Source organism: Alligator sinensis, unplaced genomic scaffold (genome assembly GCF_000455745.1).
Source record: "Alligator sinensis unplaced genomic scaffold, ASM45574v1 scaffold404_1, whole genome shotgun sequence".
Lineage (NCBI taxonomy): Eukaryota > Metazoa > Chordata > Crocodylia > Alligatoridae > Alligator > Alligator sinensis.
In genome coordinates this window covers 4,597,143-4,619,873 of record NW_005841839.1, presented here as the reverse complement: position 1 = coordinate 4,619,873, position 22,731 = coordinate 4,597,143, and the positions used below count along the sequence as shown (strand labels likewise).

Sequence of the window (22,731 nt, the reverse complement as noted above, 5' to 3'; positions counted from 1 at the left end):
TTGCGCAGTTGCCCAAAAGCATTATAGACAGACAGACAGACTAAGCCCTTTGTTATATAGTATATATGTGTCTGTGTGTATTAGTTAAACACAATGTTTTATTGATATATGTACAATTTTAAAGTAGTTTGGAAGCCTGCCAGTGCTTCAATCGCTATAATAAAATCTAAATACCTATCTGTCTTGGCATTTTAATTTTGGGTTTTTTTAATCATGGAAAATCAGAGGTCTCCCTGCCCCCTCACTCACCAGGATGCAGGTGCAGCTATGACTGTTCCCCCTGCTGCTTTGTAACACTGAGCAGCCCTGATATGCTGGTGCCCTGCCCAGTGCCATAGCAAGGAAGTTTGGCACCTGGGGCAAGCCCGCAGCACCTCCCCCTTCCCCATGCCCCCCTGGACAAACCGCTCATGGCTTTATCCTGCATCCTGCCCCAGCTGGGCAGTGCTTGACCCAGTCCCAGCCCCCCTCCTCCCTCACTGGGAGGCCTTGATCTTCCCCCCACATGCCCCTTTCCCCCCTCTTCCCCCACCCTCCCCAACAGATTCACTACCTGGACACTATGCTTCAAGCTGCTGAGCTGGCTGTGTGCATGCTGCACACATGTACTTGGCATTTATCAGCGACATTATCAGCCACATCAGCCAAAATTTTTCAAAATATTTATAACAAAATATTGACTTGCAACTCACCTATTGGCACCCCTTTGCTTCAGCACCCGCGTGGTCGCTTTGATTGCCCCTTCCTTGCTACAGTAGTGGTCCTGCCCCTGCCCATGCTGTTGCCCCTCACTCCCAAGCCACAGCTCCCCTAGTCCTGCCAGTGTCCCTCACTCCAGACCCACAGCCCTTTGCCCCTGCCAGTGCTCCTCACTCCTGGCCCACAGCTTCCCCCCAGCCTTGCTGGTACCCCTTCACTCCTGAACTGCTGCCCCCCTGCTCCCAGGCCCCAGCCCCCCAGCATGTGAGGGAGGGGGGGTGCGTGTGCACAGGTGACACGTCAGAAGAGTGCGGGGGAGCACATTGTCCCCTAGATTTCTGTGCCCACAGTGGAGTGCAGGGCTGCAGCCTGGCTGCAGCCTGCCTGGACCAGCTCTGGGCAGGAGCCGCCTCTACAGCTCAGTGGCTGGGACCTGGTGGCAGTGCAGAGTTGTGCCTCCTGCTGCTACCAGGTAGGCAGGAGGCACCTCACTTTGGCAGCCATGGCAACACAGTGCTCCCTTCCACCCTTGGTCCCATCTGCTGGGCTACAGAGGTGGCTCCTGCCTGGAGGTGGTCCAGTCTGGCTTCAGCCCTGTTCCCCGCTGTAGGCACAGAAATGTGGAGGGACATGTGGCACCCCACTCTGCCGTGCCTCATCATCCATGCCCTTTCCACCTGCCTCCATCCCCATAGACTTATCTATAGGGACTTGTTGGAGCTGCTCTCTACCTTCCTGCCTGGCTGCCACATGCATATGTGCATTTACACATGCACATGGTGCTCCCTGCCCCCTGTGTCCTGCTCCCCCTAGCCCCAAGCAGCCCCCGGAACTCTGCCAGCCTGCAAGGGGAAACCCACTGTTTCCTGGGTTTTTCTTCTTTAAAGGAGAAAATCAATTTTTTTCCCACATTTTTCCATGGCAAATGGAAAACCCAGATCCCTGATTATTATGCTGGATGTTTCAATAAACTGCACTTGTGTTGGAGTACTTTTGTTGGACTTGTTGGAGTACAACAAATTGTATTCCATCGGTTTCTGAGGAGTGTGGGTTTTTTGGGAATGTTGTGGGAACTGTTTAAAGTAATAATGAAGCTACCAACTTTAGTTGCCCTGGTGATTTTTTTTTATGCTGTTGCCAGGAAGGGTTTTCTTTTACAAACTTATTTCTCAGAAGAGAAAATAAATGTCATGTTAGATTTAGGTTCATTAGAAACTTAGATGCTCAAATTAAGTAATTGCTACATAGAGAAGGTCACAGCTACCAGGTGAGCGTCACTGAAGTTCTTAACACAGTATGAAACCTTTACAAAAAACAACCAACAGAAAAACACCCAGACCGTAAGCAAATTATTGGACAGTGCTTGACAATAATATTATAGTTGCAGCTTGTTTTATGAGTCAGATGAACTTACAAACTTTTTTTTTTTTTTTTTAATAATGCCAATCAATCAAAAATTCTTCTAAAGAGGCTTGATTTTTATTAACAGATACAGAGGTTATGGAATGAATTTTAAATCCTTGTTCTCTAGAATGATGGGGAGTATTTTTTGTGCTATTTTCTCTCTCCAGCTTACTCATCTACTGTTTTAATATTGCAGTGATGGAAAATGAATAGATTATACTGATGGTTAACTATATCGTCTTATATTTTTTTCATTTCATTTTCATACGTGATGAAGTTGCAGTCTGTAAAACTTGCTGACATTTGTGTTCTAACATGGCCTCGTGATCAAACCTGCTTCTGTAGACATTTACACGTGTTAACTTTGTTGCTGCAAATACCTTAATTAAAGTCAAGAGGATTACTCGTGTAAAGGTTAAACATATGAATTTGCATTATCATGTACATTGTTTTTCTTTTTTGTATCATATTAAGAGAGCATTGTCTGCTTGTAGGGTTTTTTTTTCTTTTTCTTTTTATAAACTGCGTTTTATTTAAAAAAAATACTTTAAATATTCTTTTGATTAGAGAGCTTTATAAACAGTATGTTTTAAAATATTTTAAGAAGTTCTTTTAAAAGCACACTAAGACTGTTTCTTTTATTTCTGTAAGTATTGATAAAAGAGTAAGTGTGATATCAGTAACTGAGAGAATAAAGACCTGGTGCAGGACTTGTTCATTTTGACAAGTCAGCTTGGGGTTAGTTCTGAAGGCTCCATTAGTGTGAGTAGATCTGCATCAGTGGGCCAGCCGTTATGGAGCCCTAATGATTTCAGTGGGTTCTTACAGAAGCATCAGATTTCATCTTGTGGTTCTGATTTTTGGGATTCAGAGCTAAGTAGAGAGAATGAAACTGGCTGTGTGCAAAGTGCTGTGAAACTCATGAAGTACACAAACTGAAGAAAAGGGGTTCCTCCTCCACCCCACTATCTTCCACCACATTTTACCCCGAGCACTCATTGCTTTTATGTGTGTGTGGGGTGAGGGGAGGGTTGTTTTCTGTGGCATGTAGCCTGGTCCTCTCCCTGTGATCCTCTGAGAATGTGTAAACATAAAAGTTGTCTGCCATTGCAGTGTCAGGGCAGCAGAAGTGATGCCCTTGTCTCCCCTGCTTTTTACCTAATTTTTAGGCCAGAGTGTGATTTCCAAGTTTGAGAGTACCCCCCTCACTTGTGTTTTGGGGGATTTTTAAATTGCTTGGGTGAAACCCTGTCCTTGTTAAAATCAATGGCAAAACTCCCATTGATTTCAATAAGGTCACAGTTTCATTCCACCCTGCTTATAAGTACGAGAGGAATTATTAGGCTATTTGTATGCAAAACTCCATTTCAGTGAGTGATGTCTGTTTTGTTTGTTTGAACATGTAGCCTGAACATCCTATTAATTGCTTCCACATTTTTGTTTAATTTAAGATGGCAGGGTGCTCTGGCTGGCATTAGAAAGAGGTATCTTTCCTACAGTGGGTCTTCCAGCTTTTACCATTCCCCTAGTAAATTGTATCGTTATGTGTTACTTTTATGAGTACCTTCCCAAGAGGCTGCTGTATAGGGAGGAGCAGCAGAAGTAGTTGTTCTTACCAAATTACTGGCACTGCTTGTTGTAACTATGGATCTGAGTGAGATTTCCATCCCAAGTGCTGCAGGGGATATTAACACTCTTCTTTGACTTGTCCTTTGATATCAAATGCTACTGTTGGGTTTATTAAAAAAATGCTTGTAAAGATAACTCAGATGAAGCTTTGCAGGGGAGGGTAGGAGAGCTCAGTAAGCCATAATCATAGTAAGGAATGTAGTTGTAAACACCTCTCCTCCCTCAGCTTGCCTGAGCAGCTGTCTTTGTTTTTCAACTTCTCTCTATGGACCTGGGATTTTCCTCCCTCTCAGCCATTCAGGCTCCAAGATGCTCAGTGAAGCATCAGATGAGGGAGCCTCTGCAGCATCATCAGCAGAAAGCTATTTCAGAGCCTGGCAGAAAAGACCGCCTTTGGGAATCGAGCAGGTCTAACACTAGCCTCAGATACCCCCACCAAGAGAGCAGAATATGTAGTAGTATGTATCTCTGATGCTTTCTTCCCTCTGTGGAAGAATCTTAATCTTAATTTAAATTGTCTCTGTTCCTTCTTTCCCAAATAAAACAGCAATCTGTTAAACACGCAGCTATTTACACTAAAACTAATATTAACAGATTGGTCTATTTCCAGTTTCTTGTCTCTGGGATTACTTTCGGATCACAAAACAGCAAGATGGAATGAGGAGATGCAACCACACTCCATCCTTTCATTAAATAATTGCCAAAGAATTTTCTTTTAATCAGTCTCTCTGAATGAAACCAAAACAGCTACAGTAAGCAAATGAAAATGAATTGAAGGTGACCTGCAAAAGTGGGAATAAAATTAAGTTTGTGTTGTCTTCTGCTTTGTAATAACGTTGATGTAAAAAAAAATGTTTGTTGTTTTAGACTAAAACCGTTTTTTGTCTTGCATTCTGATGCTGGACACCTCTGGAATCAAGCAAGTGAAAGTTGAACAAAGGGGATGTGGAAATTTGGGCTATAAAAGGGTTTGCCTATAGTTGTAATGGTAGAGCTGTCCTTGTCTGATGGGAACATATTTCCCCTTGTCTGATGGGAAATAGTGGTCAGGTTTGGCTGGTATAATTTAAACCAGTTCCTCACCCAAAAGCCATGCTGCTTCTACCATAGTGCTTTTGTCCAGCATTAGTATGTTGGGTAGGAATAAGGTACTGTTCAGGTGATGTAGCCATGATGGCCCAAGAAAAATGTAAGAGATGAGATTTTTTTGTGTGTGACATCTTTTATTGTAACAATGGTATAGTAAGGAGGAATATAGACACGTTTTTCAGGTACCACTCTGCCTGACCTGGGAAAGGATACAGTGATGTTCAAAAAACGTGTCCATTTCTCTCCCAGCTGTAGAGTTGGTGCAATACAAATATCACTCAAAAGAATTCTTAGGTAGGAATGAAATTTATTCCCCATCCCTGCCCTCACTCCAAGTGGGCGAAGTTGTACTGTAAGTTTTTGCAGTGTGAACCTGGCCTTAATTGAACTACTTAATATTATTTGTTTCCTGTTTGTTTAGAGTTGGCAACTGTTTCATTTTTAATTGATGTTTTGGATTGAAAACAACTCTCAAAAATTTGGAGCTGCTACCCCATGAGCATGTACAACATATATTTGTAGAGACACCCAAGAAGTCTGTCGGCAAAACTAGAGAATATCAGTGTTGACGTTCCTAATGTTTCAAAAATGGATAAGGAAGAATTTTAAAAGTACTTAAATTAATACTAAACTTTTGAAGCCGTCTTTATATTTAACAAAGAAGAAACCTTTGGCAGACAAGTGAATATAAGAAGGAAGTAGTTTAAGTATCTGGGGGGAAGGATTTCATTAAGCTCAGACCTGCACAAAAATGGTCTCGTTACAGAATAATTGTTGGACAGTTTCAGAAGTGACAAGCATGAGAAATGGTTCATTCTCTGTGATTTACAGGGCCAAGATACAGTTCATAAACAACAGTGGCTAAAACGTTACTGCTGATTTGCTGAAAATAGTGGAAGACATGCTTGTTTTGACTGTTGCAAGAGGAATGGATCTGCAGAATACTGACAACATTACTTTGTGTGAGGGATTTAAAAAAATTTCAGACAAGTGTAGCATAACTGAAGATCAGGTGCTGAATTTCCTGGAGTTCCTTGACAATAGGTCTGTTTTCCACCTCTCTCTGTTGCACTGAACCCACAAGAGAATTCTGTCTGCTCAATTCAAAAGAAATATCAGGATATTCTGTATGGCAGTCATGAAAAGGGTGGACTATTTCTTTTATTAATTTGGGCTGGAACAGTCATTGACTTCTCTCCAGATAAGAGGTGGGTGTGTAACAGCACTAGTTATCTCTAGATACCAGCATCCAGAAGGAATGGCTTGGAAAAAAAAGAGCAGGGACTGCGTATAGCACTATGCCTTGGAATAGTTCTGGTGTGGTGGGGCTCATTAGTTGGCATAAAGCTAATTATGAAGATGATCTGCCAGTACCTCTCTTAGCACCTAGTGTAAAGAGTGTTTGCATGGCAAACCTAAAGAGGACAGGGTGAGAGCACCATATACTCTGGTTGTTCTCTGCTTCCCGTGGCCTTGATGTTACTCTAACTTACACTGAGGCCAGGCAGGCTTCCAGCTGCCCCAGAAAACAGCGGATGCAAAATGCCACTCCCACCTGTCGTCCCTGGGGAGAAGTCAATGACTGTTCCAACCCAATTAATGTTTACCTTACCCTTGCTTCCTACCTTAGTTCTTGCTTTACAACATGGAGGCTGGACCTAGAATTCTGTAATGGAACATGACCAGCCATTGCTGTGTGACTAATTCCCTTTTCCAAATTGTCAAAAGACAGTCTGGAAGCAGGAAAGGTTTTCTGATGGGCTCTGTATTTGGCATGACATGAGTGGTAGCTCTATTGTACAGTTTCACAGCTGCTGAGGTATTGAGCCCTGTCTTGCTCTTAGTGCTTGGAGGGACGGATTTATGTTTTAATTACTAGACTAGTGGTTTCAGACCACTGTGGGCGTATTATGTTTTAACTGCCTTCTTGTCTTTGAGGGAGAATGTGATTGACTTACTGACTGTATTGCCTAAGTTTTTGGGTTTTTTCCTCTGAAATGTGTTGATATAAACAGAGAGAGAAGCATCTGGCCTGATTACATGTTAGTGTCTATAACCTGTAGGCAGAGAACTCATGCAGCCAGATCTTGCCAATCTCTAGAGACCCACTGCCCTGATAGGGAATCTTATGCAGAGTCATGATGCAAACAACATGTATTTTTAGCAGTCTAGAAACAATGCAATATGGCTCAATATAGGGACCACAGAGGAGGCTTGGGGCTAGTATAGGTTTTGTTTTAGGGGATGGGGTAGTTTTGGCTTATTGTAGTGTGGTGTTCTTGGATTTTAGACTTGTGGTTTATTGTTGGAGGGATATGTGTGGTTTGATGGTACAGATCCAACATATATGATTCCTAGCCTTTTCTGGCATGGGGCAGTGGTACTGTCCCAGTAACATACTATGGGCAACATCATACTTGGTGATCTTTGTCAACCTTAGTTTTAATTTTCAGTATCTAGTGGCTCCAAGTAACATTTGTAACTCTTGGAGACAACATGTTGCCTACATGCCAAAGGAACTACTGTCCTACTTGCTTTCCTACATGATTTTTTAAAGAACTTGGCTTATGGAGCATAGTTTGAACTAGTTCTGTCTCTGAGCATTGTAATTTAGATTATAGACACGTCTTTTTTATTTCTTTTTTTTCTTTTCTTTTTTTTTTTTTTTGGAGGCAGTATTATGATTATTTCACTCTTCTGCACAGATAAGTGTCCCTGTCCAGAGGAGCAGGTGTCACAAGAATTTGTCTTTGGTTATGTCAGTTCTGATATTTGAAGATTCTGCTCAATTGCCAGAGAAATCAGAATGGTGGTTGAAATGATCCCCCAAAACAGCATGTATAGAGTGTATTGAGAGTTGGGCCTGGTGCCAGCATGGCTGCACTGCATTTGGAGCTAAATTTAATGCCTGGTACATTCAGATCTCTCTCTTTCTCAGTGCTCAGCAACCAACATATATCAGGAATAAAACATCCAGGCCCAAAGTGACATTTTATAGAGATATTTACCTGAAATAGGGTATTTGCTGCTGCCTCTCCTTTAATAATCCCATAATATTGTTTGAATGTGCACAGTATAATCATTTTAAGGACGCGATCCTAAAAACACAAGGAAAGTCCATTCCAGCCCATAGGAAAGGTAGTAAAAGGGCTGGTAAGACCCCCTTGGCTCAATAGGGAATTCATGGACCTCCTTAATCTTAAAAGAAAAGCTTATAAGGGTTGGAAGACGGGAAATACCTCTAAGGAGAATTATGTATCACTGGCCCACACCTGTAGAGAGCAGACCAGAAAAGCCAAGGCTGAAACCAAGCTCAGACTGGCTACAGGAATCAAGGACAATAAAAAGTCCTTCTTCAGATACATGGGAAGTCGAAAGAAAAATAAGGGCAACATTGGACCCCTGCTGAATCAAATGGGGACCCAGAAAAAGGTAATCTTCTCAATGATTACTTTGCGTCAGTTTTCCACCAGCCCAAGGGGATCACCCTGCCTGACAGGACACAGGATTACCAGAGTAAGAGCGACCATATGCCTACAATTGGCGAAGATCTTGTGAGGGAACACCTCGAGAGGCTGGACATCCACAAGTCAGCGGGCTCAGACAGAATGCACCCAAGAATGCTAAAAGAGTTGGCTGACATCATAGCACAACCAATGATGAGGATATTTGAAAACTTGTGGCTTTTGGCCCTCCAATCTTCCTGGAGATTGGAAGATGGCCAACATGTTGCCTATCTTTAAGAAGGGAAGGAAGGAGGACCCAGGGAACTACAGACCAATCAGTTTGACCTCAATCCTTGGAACGATCCTGGAAAAAATTATTAAAGAATCCATCAACAACAGGCTAATGGAAGGCAACGTTCTCAGAGATAGCCAACTTGCTTTCGTTACAAGTAGGTCATGCCTGACCAAACTCATTTTCCTCTATGACCAGGAGATGTATCACCTGGACAGGGAAGGAGAGGCTGATGTCATTTACTTGGATTTCAGAAAAGCCTTTGACTTGGTCTCCCATGATGTCCTCATGGTAAAATTGGGGAGCTGTGGCCTCGACAACCTTCTGGTGTGATGGCTGGGGAACTGGCTCCGTGGTCAGACTCAGAGAGTGATTGTCAATGGAACTGAGTCAACATGGCACGTAGTGACCAGTGGCATCCCCCAGGGTTTGGTTCTCGGACCAGTACTCTTTAATATATTCATAAATGATCTGGATTTGGGTGTCAGAAGCGGACTGGCTAAGTTTGCAGATGACACCAGATTACAGGAAAGCGCAGTCACTCCTGAGGAAGGGCTGGGGATTCAGGCTGACCTGGACAGGCTTGCAAGGTGGGCAGATCAAAACCTGATGACATTCAACATAGAGAAATGCAAGGTGCTTCACCTCTGGAGAAAAAAAACACATCATACCTATAGGCTCGGCAGCTACGCTCACTAGCACCATGACCAAAAGAGACTTGGGGGTCATGACTGACCACAAGATGAATATGAGCCACCAATGCAATGCTGTAGCCAGCAAATCAAATAAAATCCTGGCTTGCATCTACCTATGCATCTCAAGCAAAGACCCAAGAAGTCGTCCTCCCACTTTATTCGGTTTTGGTAAGGCCACAGCTGGGGTACTGCATCTAATTCTTGGCTCTGCATTTTAAAAAGGATGTGGAAAAGCCTGAGAGAGTCCATAGGAGAGCCATGCGCATGATCAGAGATCAAGAGAGCAAGCATTATGAGGAGAGGCTGAGAGGCATGGAACTCTTCACCCTGGAGAAGTGTAGAGCTCAGGGGGGACTTGGTGGCAGCCTATAAGTACTTTAGAGGTGTGCATCAGGATCTGGGGGAACAACTGTTCACCAGAGCACCACAGGGGATGACAAGGTCCAACAGTCACAAACTCCTGCAAGACCATTTTAGGCTGGACATAAGGAAAAACTTCTTTATTGTCTGAGCCCCCAAGGCCTGGAATAGATTCCCCCCAGAAGTGGTGCAAGCACCTACTCTGGACATATTCAGTAAGTGTTTGGATGATTATCTTGCTGAAGTGATCTGACCCCAGCTGACTTCCTGCCCTTTGGGCAGGGGGCTGGACCTTGTGAGATCACCGGGTCCAGCCCCCTGTCCAAAGGGCAGGAAGTCAGCTTGGGTCAGATCACCCCAGCAAGAGCATTATATTCACAAGAATCAGAATTTAGCCTGGCATAAGAAGGTGCAATGTGATTTGAAGTTGGCAGAGTTTCATTGGCTTATGTCAGTGTTGAATTTGGAGCCTTGTTTTATGTTATTGCTGACTAGCCTGCTGCTGTTTTCTGTTAGAAGATGGCTGCTTTACCTGGCCGAAACATTTTTATACTATATTCAGTGCTGGAACATGATGCCAGTGTGGTCAGGGTAGCTTGCTGTGATTCCAGAGGCATGCATTCAAGCTCTGCTAGAACTCATGATAAAGGCTGTCCCCCGTGGAACCTGCTGTGAATAGATGCCCTGGATGTTTATAGAATCTGAGGTGGGAGGACATAATGCTAGCCTTGTCACTTCTTTGTGTGCTGGTGGCTACAGGAAGTGGCATGGATTAGCCAAGGGTTTGATGGGCTGTTATGCTCAGTTGTACCTTTCATGTTGATCATCAGTACTGGGTTTGAAAGTCTTGTCTCTTGCTCTTGTGACACACATTTTCTCTCAGTTTTTTTATTTTCTTAAAGTCCTGGGAAGGGAGACAAAAAGTCTTATGGGGACAATGCACTGCATTCCTCATCCCTGTCTCTTTCTCTGGGTTTTTCACCTATGCAGAAATTTATAGAATTTGAAGATGCCCTGGAGCAGGAGAAGAAGGAGCTGCAGATCCAAGTTGAACACCTTGAGTTTCAGACCCGACAGTTGGAGCTGAAGACCAAAAACTATGCAGACCAGAGTAAGTAACACAGTGCACAGAACATATCTAACTTTTAAGTTGATAGTGACTGTTCCCACTGGATTTAGCAGGATAAACATCTATGACCAACAGCTGTATCTGAGACTTTATGGATCTTCAAAATTTTGTTTTGTTTTGTGTGTCTGTTATCTCACTTTCTTCATCAGCCATTGAACTTGCCATCATTTTGTACTGAAGGAAGCACTTTATATTTTTTTTAAATCTGGATACTAAATCCATTGCTATCAGCTGAGAAGTTAGTAGATCAGTGAGGTGCATTTGGAATTTGGGGGTGCCTGTGTTATTTTGCTGAATTTCTTTAGAATTGCATAAATTCTGGTCCAAAATGATTCTGCTATATAGAATTCACCTGAAGTCACTGAGGGCACTGATAGCTGTGGGGTCCGCAATGTAACTCATGGTGCTTTGCCAGAAGTGCCATGAGTTACAGTGATCCCCTGGGCCTAATCAATGTTTGCTGTTGGGTCTGGGGTGTTGGAGGATTGAGCTCCAGTTTGGAGTAGCTGCATGTCTGCAGCTGCTCTCCTCTAGCCCTGACCCCCTTCCCTCCCCCTCACAGCTCTGGTGCTGTCTTTAGAATGGGAAGGAGGGAAGGGAGAAGAGGGAGCTTGGTTTGGGGTTTGCCCAGCCTGCACTGGAGGGTGGGGCAGGTGGATTGAAGCACCCCCTCCATCCACCTGCCCCACTCTCCAGTGCAAGCCCCAGATGGAACTCCCTCCCCTCCCTTTGCCCCCTCCCATTCTGAAGACAACACTGGGGGTGGCGCTGGGCTATATCAGCCCAGCCCAGCTCCTGGCATGCACTGACACAAGTTAATGAAGTTGCTTTGCTTTGGAGCGCCTTCATCTGAATCCTCATGTAATGAGGGATCTGATTGTCATACAATCAGACACTTTTAAAGCACTCTGCAGCTGTATGCTTCTGTAAGAGCAGGCCTGTAGAGCACTTCGGGGGCCCACTTGTGCATCAAACTGTCACTTCTGTCTGTGCCCTGAAGTTACACCTGGGATTTCATGCTTCCACTTGTGCAATTTATACAAGTTCCTCATGTCCTTCAGATGATACCAAACTGTCTGGCAAAACCTTGATAAAATGCAAAGAATTGTATGGGGGATATTTGAACTATAAGCTGACCCTCACTTTTATTACTTGCCCTAGACATGGATACTCAGTGAATTTCTTTTATTCAATAAACAGAACAGCCTCCATTAAAACCCTTCATTGCTGCAATGTGATTACAGTAGAAGGGACGTCTGATGATATGATCTGAGAAGATGTCATTGGAAACTGAGTTTAAGGGACCATGAAATTAGCATATTGAATATGTGTTGGAGGCAGGGATATGGCCATTTTTTTTTCAACTGTGACTGCTCCTATTTGGTAACTGTAGGTTGACGGAAAGAAGGAAGGAGGTTTGAATGACAAATATCAATCTTACAGTTCACCACTTCTGAGTCACGGTTTTGAGACATTTCCCACTGTAAATACCTTCTGGCAAGAACTCTGACAAGAACAGTTAAAAAAAAAAAAAAAAAAAGAACAGTTTTTTTTCCCAGTGACAGCACTTCGTGGGCCCCAAAGTACATATGTGGTTATTAACTAATCAGTTCAACATAACCTGGAATGCTGTCATATAGGAGTTGAACAGAGAGCATACTCACTTATTTCCGTCTTGGCCCACACTAGGTTCTTTAAGACACTTCTGATGCACCAACTGTCTGACCTCAATTTTAATTTTACTCTTCTTTCTCTAACATGTGCATGGTTACAGAGGGCTGGATGAGGGCATCCTTCAGAATTTAGTTTTTTAGTGTCCAACATGACAGGTCCTCAGTCAAAAGAATCATCATAGAGTTGTATAATCCTAGCCAGCAAGGGTTGAGAACACAGCTTCAAGAGTGTTTGCATTTTCTAGAACAGTCGTTCTCAACCTTTTTAGACTCAAGGCACCCCTCAGAAAATGCCACTTCTTAGCTTTCACTTGTTTTTTTGACTATGGAAAAATAATAGAACAATTCTTGTATTGCAAAGAACTCAAAGACTAAAGCAGCTCAGAATTTTTTAACATTATGGATTCCTATTTGAAATCTCTGGGTTTATTGTGAATCATGTGTAGCTGTTTGCATACCTAACAGTGCCAACATTTCACAGCATCCCATTGCACACTTAAAAGGATCTCATAGAATCCAAGGGTGCCACAGTACCCTAGTTGAGAATCATTGGTCTGTCAGGTTCAAGTTTAATGCCTACCTAATTGTCTGTGAGTTGGTATTTTTGTTTAGTGGTAAGTCACTGAGCTGCACCCCAATGGATCCATCTCTACAGTTAATACTACATTACTTTGTGAGCCTTCCTAAAAGGGCTCTTGGGTATCTATGAGATGAACATTTAGTTAGGACTACCTGCTGCAGCATGAACTATTCTGATTTTTTTGAAGGAATGACCACATTTTTAATGAAACAAAACTTTTCTGCAGCATAAGATACTTCATTGAGAATAGCCTAGTGTTCCTTTTGGAATCTAACACACAGGCTGTCTCATGGTTGGAATACTGTCTTTTATAGTTTCACGGCTGGAGGAACGTGAATCAGAAATGAAGAAAGAGTACAATGCCCTCCATCAGCGCCACACAGAGGTATGTTATCATCTAATCATAGCTAAGTAAATATAATTGTCTGTCTACACATAGGTCTGCAAATTTGTGTTAAAGAAAATCAGCTCGGTGATAAAAAAGGCAAGAGGAGACCGAAGGTGCTAAGCTTATGATGAAATGCTCTGTCCCACTTCTCCAGACTTCCAGCTGCCACTGCTACTGTCTGGTGTCTAAGAAACTTTTTCATTGGTTCTGCCATAGACCATCTGTTGTCATCTTGGGTTTGAGGCTTGGTAACTTTCTGACTCCTTGTGCTTTTCTAGTAGACCCAGACTTACAATCTAATCTATTCACTTGTATCATCAGCCTTCATCAACAGCAGTAACAAATTTATGCAAAGGGAGAAATGGATGTGGGAAGATTGGGCTGAAGAGGAATTGATGACTTATCCTCAATCCTGTTTGGCTCATGGGTTTTTCCCTCTTTGCAGATGATCCAGACCTATGTGGAACACATTGAACGGTCCAAGATGCAGCAGGTTGGGGGAAATAATCAAACTGAGGGTGGTCTACCTGGGAGGAGGTAGGACCATATTCTTTCTATGTAGCATATTCCAGTCATAAGCTTATGAACTGTGTGTGTATGTGAGAGAACAGCTAAAGCCAGGATTCCTCCCTTGATAAATCTGTGGAAATGGATTGTACATGAAAATGTTATTTTGGTATAGGAAAGTGTTCATGAACACACACAAGAGAATTATGTGGTGCTATTCTGATAGCAAAGCCTATGATTTGTAATCTTACTCTTGTGTGGGCTTCCAAAAATATCTTCTTATATTTGAATGGCAAAATCTGCCCATAGGATGGGCAGGAGAAGGAGATTATATTATGGAGGACAGCAGAAAAGTAACAAAATAAATATACTTGTTGCTGTTTCTTTAAATAAAGAGATCTGTAAACAGACCAACCCACATAGACTTATTTTTGCCCAGCTTTTGCAGAACCCAAAGAAGTGAGTTGCTTTGCTTCATTTTGCTGGATCCAAAACAGTGAGAAGCAACCTTTGCTTTCAGATTGGTAGCAGTGGGGTATAAGCCCACAATGTGCAGTCTCTTGTTAAAGAAGTATAACTGCATTAAGTTTCATGGGGTTACTTCTGATTTATACCACTGTGAGACGAGAATCAAGAGCATTCTCTGTACTAAGAGAAATACTCTCCACAGCATGAGAAATAATTAAAATAGAGCTCTAAAATATTATTTAGAGAACTGTTATGTCATATAACAGTAGATCATTATCATAACTTATATCCACTCATATTGAGTACAAACTGTTCAGTGACTTTGCCAAGAGAAACATGGCCACATTGGGAGTTCATACTCATGCCAGACTACTACTTGGATTAATTGTTACACTGCCAGCATTGTGCTGATATATATAAAGGCTTCCTAGCCCAAGGAGGTGAGACTTTGAATAGTAGACACAGATTATACACAGTACACTGGGACACACAGAGGAAGGTGCTGAGTAGATTTCCCATTCTCATAGAAGACATTTGACTGATCTAGACTAATGTTTAGTGTTTCATGGAATAGGATTTTCTGAGGAATTTGATTGAGGAAAAGGCTGAGTCCAGCACAAAGGGACTGGCAGATCACTGTGCACAGAGGACAGAACAGAAGGCAGGAACAGGAGAAGGAAACTATGGAGTCAGCAACACATGGCATCATTAGCAAAAGCAAAGAGCATAAAATGGCCTGGAAATAGGTCAGTAGGAAACTGAAGCAGGTTTGTAAAGGAGATGGATGTAATTTCATGGGGATGAAGGATGGGAAGAGAACAATGGGGAAAACCTTGCAGACTAAAAGGGAGAAAAACATTTTAGAATTAAGGATTGGGGAAGAGAGGATATCTTTCTGGATTAAAATAGCCATGTTGGGCACTTAAATACCAAGATAGTAGGTGCCTCAGAAATACCCAGCATTGATAAATCCTCTGCTTAGCTGGGGAAGGTACTGTGCATTGTGCTAATTGTGAAGCAACTCCCAGCTCCCTCGCAACTGATTTAAATACCCCCTGCCTGCTATGGCTTCATCTTACTGAACTTCAGGTAATTTGAAACAGGCTGCACATTGATTGCCTGAGTGTTGGCTGTACATAGTAAGTGACAGAGAGAGAGAGACCCAGTGAAAGGTTTGGGGAGGAGAGAGAGTCTGAGACTAGCTCAGGGCATCTGTTGTCAGTGTCTCCTGTAAATATGCGGGACCCTTGCCAGCTCCCCTGCAGCTTTGATATTCCTTCTCTATCCAGTGTGAGATTTTCTGCCAAAACTGACAAACAAGAAGTCAAGGAACTGTTGGAGACTGAAAGAGATAGCTATTTGATACCCACCACCAGCCCCTGGGTCTACGCCTATGGCCCAACAGGGTATAGATGAATTCAGTCTTTTATGTGAGCTTGGATTTGTGATAGCTGTACTGCCCACAGCATTTGTACCAACTTTCCACAGTCCTGCTGCAGGAAGGAAAGGAGGAAATAAAATGGGCTTGCTGAACTGCAAAAAAAGAATTTGGAACTGCTCCAGGGCTGCATGCCTCTGCAGAGATGCTTTTACACAAAGCTCTGAGTCTCTCCACAGGGGATAGGACAAAACCTTTCAATTCTATCATCTCCCTCCTGCCTGGAAGATGTGAAATGAGCTTCACGAAGGAGAGTAGCCATGCTGCTGGTCTGCATTGAGAGCTTGATGCTGTTTCTATTTATTGGATTTTAAACTGGTGGAGTTATGAATCTGTTCAGAAACATGCCACAGCATGGTTTGAAGTATGTCATGACTCCTTCCTTCCATTTCTTTAGCACCTATGCAGAACAGTTTAGTCACATGGACACTTCATAGAGAAGAGGGTTTTACTGCATTGAAGGAGCCGTGTGATCCAAGTTTAGCAGGTTTCCCATCTGCTTAATTTTTTTGTTCTGGAAGCAGGGTGATTTCCTGACTTAGGAAGAGGCAGTAGGGATATGTTCTCTCCCAATGTGCTTAACTCAGCTTTACAATTCTGGTACAAGCTTGATCTTCCAGACTGCATGGAATTTGGCTGAGTAGATTTTCAACTGCTTCTGAACCAGCCCTTCTCTTGGCTTTTGGACTGACATTCAAAGGATTTAGTGATGTCAGAATTGATCTTTTAATTTTATGTGGATCTTACCTTCCACTATCAGACAGTTATTATGTATCTGAATCATAAACCAGTGTTAGTTTCCCACTCTTGCTGTTTTAGCTACCATTAGAGTACAGGAATAAGTTACAGCTGGAAGACATTGATACCTGAGGGAAAGCCCCTTCCCACATGCTGGAGTATGTAATATAATTGTTATATCCTAATGTGTAAGACTGCTACAAAATATAAATCCTTTCCTTTTTCATGTCCTTGTGACGAGGTATTTATTTAGCCTAATTTGCAAGATTTGTTGGAATCTGAAAGGCTGTACCATGAGCACTTCTGCTATGGCCTTAAACTTGTGACCTCTGGGCTATCAACTAGGCACCTTAGTGCCGGTGCCACCCCAGCTCCCACAAAATATAAATAACAAGAGAGAATCCAAAGTTGTTTGAAAGCAGATGGGGTAATTAACCCTTTGGAGAATAAAATACTCCTTGAGATGTGATGTGTAGTATAAGCTTTCTGCTATAGGAGAGTCTCAAAAAGCCATAAGGCACTTTAAGTGGATTATGAAGGCCACCCTTTTTTTGGCAGATGTGCCACAAAAAGCCCTGTACTCTTCCCAAGTGCAACTCCAATCCTCTTCTGCCCAGTCTGCTTCTCTGCTTTCTGTTCCCAGCCCTGGGCTCCCTGCCTAATCCTCAGCTCTACTTTCTACTTCTTGACCTACCTGCTGCTGTGCTGCTTGTCCCTTCCCTGATCTGCTGTGTGTCACACACAGAGGCTGCCCCTGCCACTTGTACCATGTTCACCACAGTTTAGCCACCCCTGAATTAGCTGGTGCAATAGATTACCTCTGGATTCTATTTGCTGTAAAACTTTAAAATACTCCTGTGGCAGCCTCTGCTTTAGTAGAATAGGAAGGATCCCAGAATGCTTTGTTATATTATCTGGTTATCCTTCTGGCTATTTCCTGGGACTTTCAGTAGTCAAAATGCAGTATGAAATGAATAATCTCAAATATTAATCAGAATCTGTTTGGAAATCCTGGAGCTACGGCAGCATAAGAAAATGTGCAGATAAGACAGATAGGATGGGTTTAAAATGCAAGATAAAATATATTTATATAAAATTACAAACACAATACTCCTTTCCTCTTGAAGGAGGTTCTTATAGCAACCCTTGATAGATTTTATGTTGTAGAGCAAAGGAGAGAGGGGCTCTTTGCCACCACCTCAAGTTTTATAATGCCCACTTCAAGTTTTATAATGCCCATGCCTACTGAAAACCTGCAAGAATATATTTTTACTATGGTTCAGTCCAAAGTCCATTGAAATTAATGGAGTGATTTTTATTGAATTCAGTGGATTTTGGAACAGGACCAGATCAATGAAGAGTTAAAACAGCAAATAGTTCTCCTCCCCTTTTATATTGGGCTGTTTTTCCTCTCTTTTTCCTGCATCATGGAAAACAGGAAGCTTGTGTTTTACTTTTATAACCCAGTCAGATCTATGTCACTATTAGAGCTTAAACACCTTTAGGCTTGATACTCTTCTCATGTATGCTAGTGTAAACAGAAGTAACTCCATGAATTGAAAAATGTAGAGCCATTGATGTAAAAGCAGAATCAGGCCCTCTGTGTTCTGAACCATGGGTTTTGCTATTATAATCTGCCACAATTGAATAGAGGGTGATGCAAGTAGAGGGTGATGCAAGTATACTTGCATGATGCAGGCTGAATTGACATAACTCAGATCTCCCCTTCCCAAATTTTCAACAAACATTAGTTAATTGTGGCTCTCTGCTCTCATGAGGGAAAGGGATGCATGATGGAAGTCATTATCATGACAAGGTGACCAGTTGGTAAGGTGAGGATCAAACCTGTCAACATGAGTTGCTCACTTTGCAGTGCAAAAGTGGCAGTCCTCCATCTGTGCCTCAGAGCACAACTGTACTGCTAGCTTCTTGGGAGGGAAAAAAAGAGAGACCCATATACTACTAGTCTGTGTCAAAGCCCTTGTCTCATCTTTGAATCTGTAAGAACAGCTAACTGAATCAGGGGCTTTTTCCTTCATTTCAAGCTTTGATTGTACACCTGTGGATGTAGCTTCACAGCTCCACATTTGTATAAGCATATGCTGGGTTTGTGTTTTTGTGTCACTACACAAGTGTGTATGAATGAACACATACATTTTGTGTGCTTTGCTGCACTAGTGTACATTTGTGGGACAAGGTTTATACATCTTTCATTGCATGCATACTCACATGCATATTGTGAGTATATGTATGTGCTTCCCTACTTCAGTGTGCTTGGGTCTGTTAGTACATTACATAGATGCATAGTTCTGTGAACCTATAGGTACCTTTGGTGTGTTTGCTTGTCACTGTGATAGCTGTTTGTGTAAGCACAAAGGCATTTGTGTGTATGTATACAAGAGAGTGGGGTGTGTGCTTCCACATGTTGCAGCGGTGAGTGCATGCATACAGTGGCTCTGCTGAAGAGCCAGCTGCATGTTTGTGAAGCAGGGTGCAAGTATCTCTTTCACAGCTCAGGTGTGTATTTGTAAGAGCACATACACATACATGTGCTTGCATGACCTTTGCTCTCTAATGGTTGTTTTTCTGTCTTGCTTCTTGTGCGGTTGCCACTCTGTTTTGGCTGTTTTGTTTGTCACTGCAGTCATCGCCAGTCATGGAGGAAAAGGTAAATCCTATTACAGCATCTTTATTTTTGTAAATTGTAGTTTTGGAGTTTGGACCAAGTAATTACTGTGTAACTGGCCGGGGTTGTGCTATCATTCCTTCCTGTGTTAGATTGGTTCATGTGTGCGGCAGTTTTTACCCATACAAGGGAGCCAGTAAAACTGCTGCCTTAAGATGTTAGAGGGAGACTTGTGTTTTGTAGAGTAGAAGGTCCAGAAGTACAAATCCAAAACCGACCGAGTCCATCTGGTGTGATGAGATGATCAGAGTGCCTGTTAAACCTCCTAGGCCTTTTTAAAGGGCTTTTGCATTTTCTCAGAGTTCTCCCCATGTGACACTCATGTTCTAAGTGGAGGAGATATGCCAGGCCTATACCATTTTGCTTCTGAACCCTGGACTAGCTTCAAGAAACAAGTCTCACCCATTAACTAGAGCTCCATGTGTACTCAAGTTTAACAGTTAGGCCGAGTAGATGACCTAGAGAGGTTCAGAGTATGAGATCCATTGCCACTTACGCTCTCTGTCTCTGGCAGTGTTTTAAAGAATAAAAGTAATTATCTTTATACATTCAGACCACCAGACTCCAGGGCCCTCCTTTACGTTCAGAGGTAGTGATCTGAGGTACATTCTGAGATTTGCCAAGGGTAAAAGCATATGTCTAAGGAAAACCAAGAGAGTTGGTGTGATGCATATGTGCTCAGGACCTCTCTAAACCATCTACTCTGCAAGGCTAGGGATTATGTAGATCTGGAATAAGTGGGGCTTATTTCTTGGTGTCATTTCTGGGCTTGGCAGAGAAGCAGGATAGACATGGCTATATGTGTCACTACCTCTGAACATCACCTAAGCTCTGGAATTCTATGACCTGGATTCATATTGGGAGTAATTTCTCTCCTTTAATGATTGCAAACAAACAACAGTTTCATTATTCTTTATAAACTGCAAAATGTTATTGAAAGTGCTTCCTGATTTTCCAGCAAACAAAACTCTGGCTTGCATCTACCAATGCATCTTGAGCAAGACCCAGAATGTCATCCTCCCGCTGTACTCAGCCTTGGTGAGGCCACAGCTGAGTACTGCATCCCATTCTGGGCTTCACAGTTTAGGAAGGATGTGGAGAAGTATGAAAGAGACTAGAGGCAAGAGAAGAGACCTATGAAAGAGATCAGAAGGCAAGAGAACAGACCTTATGAAGAGAGGCTGCAAGTTATGGGACTCTTCAGCCTAGAGAAGCGCAGGCTCGGGAGTGATTTGGTGGCAGCCTATAAGTACATAACGGGTGTGGCATCAGGATCTGGGGGAACAACTGTTCACCAGAGCACCGCAGGAGATGACAAGGTCCAACAGTCACAAACTCCTGCAAGACCATTCTAGACTGGACATAAGGAAAAACTTCTTTACCTTCTGAGCCCCCAAGGCCTGGAACAAACTCCCCCCAGAGGTGGTACAAGCAGCTACTCTGGACACTTTCAAGAAACATTTGGATGTTTATCTTGCTGGGATCCTTTGCTCCTAGCTGACTTCCTGTCCCTTGGGCAGGGGGCTGGACCCAATGATCTTATGAGGTCCTTTCCATCCCTAATGTCTATGAAATCTATGAAGTCTAACCAGTGTACATCCTTATAAGCAAATTTATATTTACCATGGAACACATGGGAAATTAACCGATTGTAAGAGAATCTCTTTGTTCTGCAAGGGATTGCAATTACAGTGGTTACACACCATTGTTGGTGGCCTTTATGTCATCTGCCCTTTGTTTCCAAAGGGATCCTGGGCCAAATTCTCTCCCACACTTAGTCTCTTTGTGCCAGCAAATGTGCCCAACTGAGGATGCCCCTGGCACAAAGAAGAAGCCAGATGAACTGTAACTGGGATACCTGTCTCCATGGTGCATGAAGTCTTGCTTTTCTTCATGTATGTAGAAAGTATGTTAGGGTTTGACCAGCACTCCAGTGTGCTCCAGCAACCCACAGCTGTTTCAGTGGCTCCAAAGGAGCGGTCCTCAGGCTACAAGAAACTTCACTGGGGAGCCAGCTGGTAGAAAATCAGACTTAGGACTGCAGAGCTGCAGTTGGTTCCTTTTCATTTTTCCTCCTTCTACTCACTTGGTGTGGCTGAGATTTTGTGCCTCTGATCATAGTTTAGCACAGCCTATTGTAAGGCTGTGTGCACTTATTGTGTTCTCTCTATAATAAGTTGTGGCTTCCAGATACAAATCTATAGAGACTGCATAATAAGGAAATGTGATGTAGTGGCTTTATCAGTATGCATTTGGGATGGTTGTATTACTCACAAGTGGCAAAGCTGCCAATGAGTTATGCAGACAACTCAGGGGAATACCAATAAAACCTAAACTGCATGGTCAGGTAGTCTAATTGCACCATGCATTTTGCAAAGGGGGGAAAAATATAGAAAGATTTTAAAGAATAATTGGACGTGTTTTTCACATTTTGCACCTATAAAATGAGGCTCTCTTCAGACCATAATTCCATCCCGAAGAAGTGGAACAAATAGTAAACACATTTTTGAAACAGCCCTACAGTGACTTAAAATAGCTTTTCTGTATCTAAAAATGTGTGGTTCTTTAAAAGTATGATACCTTGTGACCTTCCAGGGGCAAAGAATGTACCATATATACAAGTACAAAACTGGGATTCTCTTCAGCCATTTAAAATTCTCATTTCTAGTCCTAGAACATCTTATGAACTCTAGCCCACATAACTGTCCCAGGACTAAATTATGTGCTTTGGTCTGGTATAATATTGGGGGAGGGGATGGAATTCCACATTAGGGAGAAAAATTGTTTCCCAGGCAGGTTCACTTTAGAAACAAAAAGTCAACTGCTTGAAATTGCTTGGAGGTTTGGGATGTTGGAAGTGCTAACTTGGGAGATGGATTAATGGGCAGCATGCCAGTGAGGCCCTGAGATTTGTGTGATCATCTACATGTATCATGTAGCTACTTCCATTGTTCACGTGGTTCTTATAGAAAAGCAGGACAGAGATAGATAGCAACTCCACCTTTAAATCAACAGTTTTGGAGAATTGTCTCCAATACTAATGTTTTCTAACATTAGAAAGTAGAAATGTTTTGAATGACTCTTCTTGGGTAACATTCCTAAAGCAAATGGATATCACGTCCATGATTCATTAATCTAGTTTTGTATGCATCCAAGGATGATTACAGCCCTTCACAAGACAAACCAGAGTTCAGTAGGTTTATATAAAGATCTCTGCTCTATGAAAGCTCACAGTTCTGTCTGCCTGTATTAGAGGATTCTTCTTTCTGTTGTGAAACTTCCATTGGTGTATAATAGGAACTACAGGACAAGATTATAATGCACATTATTGAAAAAATGCATCCCAAATTTCCTTGCTGAGCTACTTCGGAAACTCCCTCTTGTCCCTTCTGCTGATCCCAGATGGGACACAGTGAGCAGTAGTTCCCTGCCAGTATAGTTTCCTTGCCTTATTGGAAGTTGCTGTGGCTGTGAGATGAACTGACAGGCCAGTGCAGCATGTTCTCACTT

General features: G+C 42.6%; 1 protein-coding gene across 7 annotated transcripts in view; it reads left to right on the top strand.

Moving 5' to 3' along the window:
* The first annotated feature begins 10,608 nt into the window (after positions 1-10,608).
* MAPK8IP3 (mitogen-activated protein kinase 8 interacting protein 3) overlaps positions 10,609-22,731 on the top strand; it is a 75,229-nt gene continuing 63,106 nt past the window's right edge. For 2 of the 7 annotated variants that reach the window (XM_025204045.1, XM_025204038.1), the window contains exons 1-4: positions 10,609-10,725; positions 13,278-13,381; positions 13,830-13,921; positions 19,180-19,203. In XM_025204045.1, the coding sequence (XP_025059830.1) occupies positions 13,286-13,381; positions 13,830-13,921; positions 19,180-19,203 (212 nt within the window). In that variant the 5' untranslated portion in view covers positions 10,609-10,725; positions 13,278-13,285. Of the gene's footprint in view, positions 10,726-13,277; positions 13,382-13,829; positions 13,922-14,933; positions 15,106-19,179; positions 19,204-22,731 lie in introns of those variants that run through there. The other 5 variants (XM_025204063.1, XM_025204053.1, XM_025204076.1 and 2 more) reach the window with 3 other exon arrangements.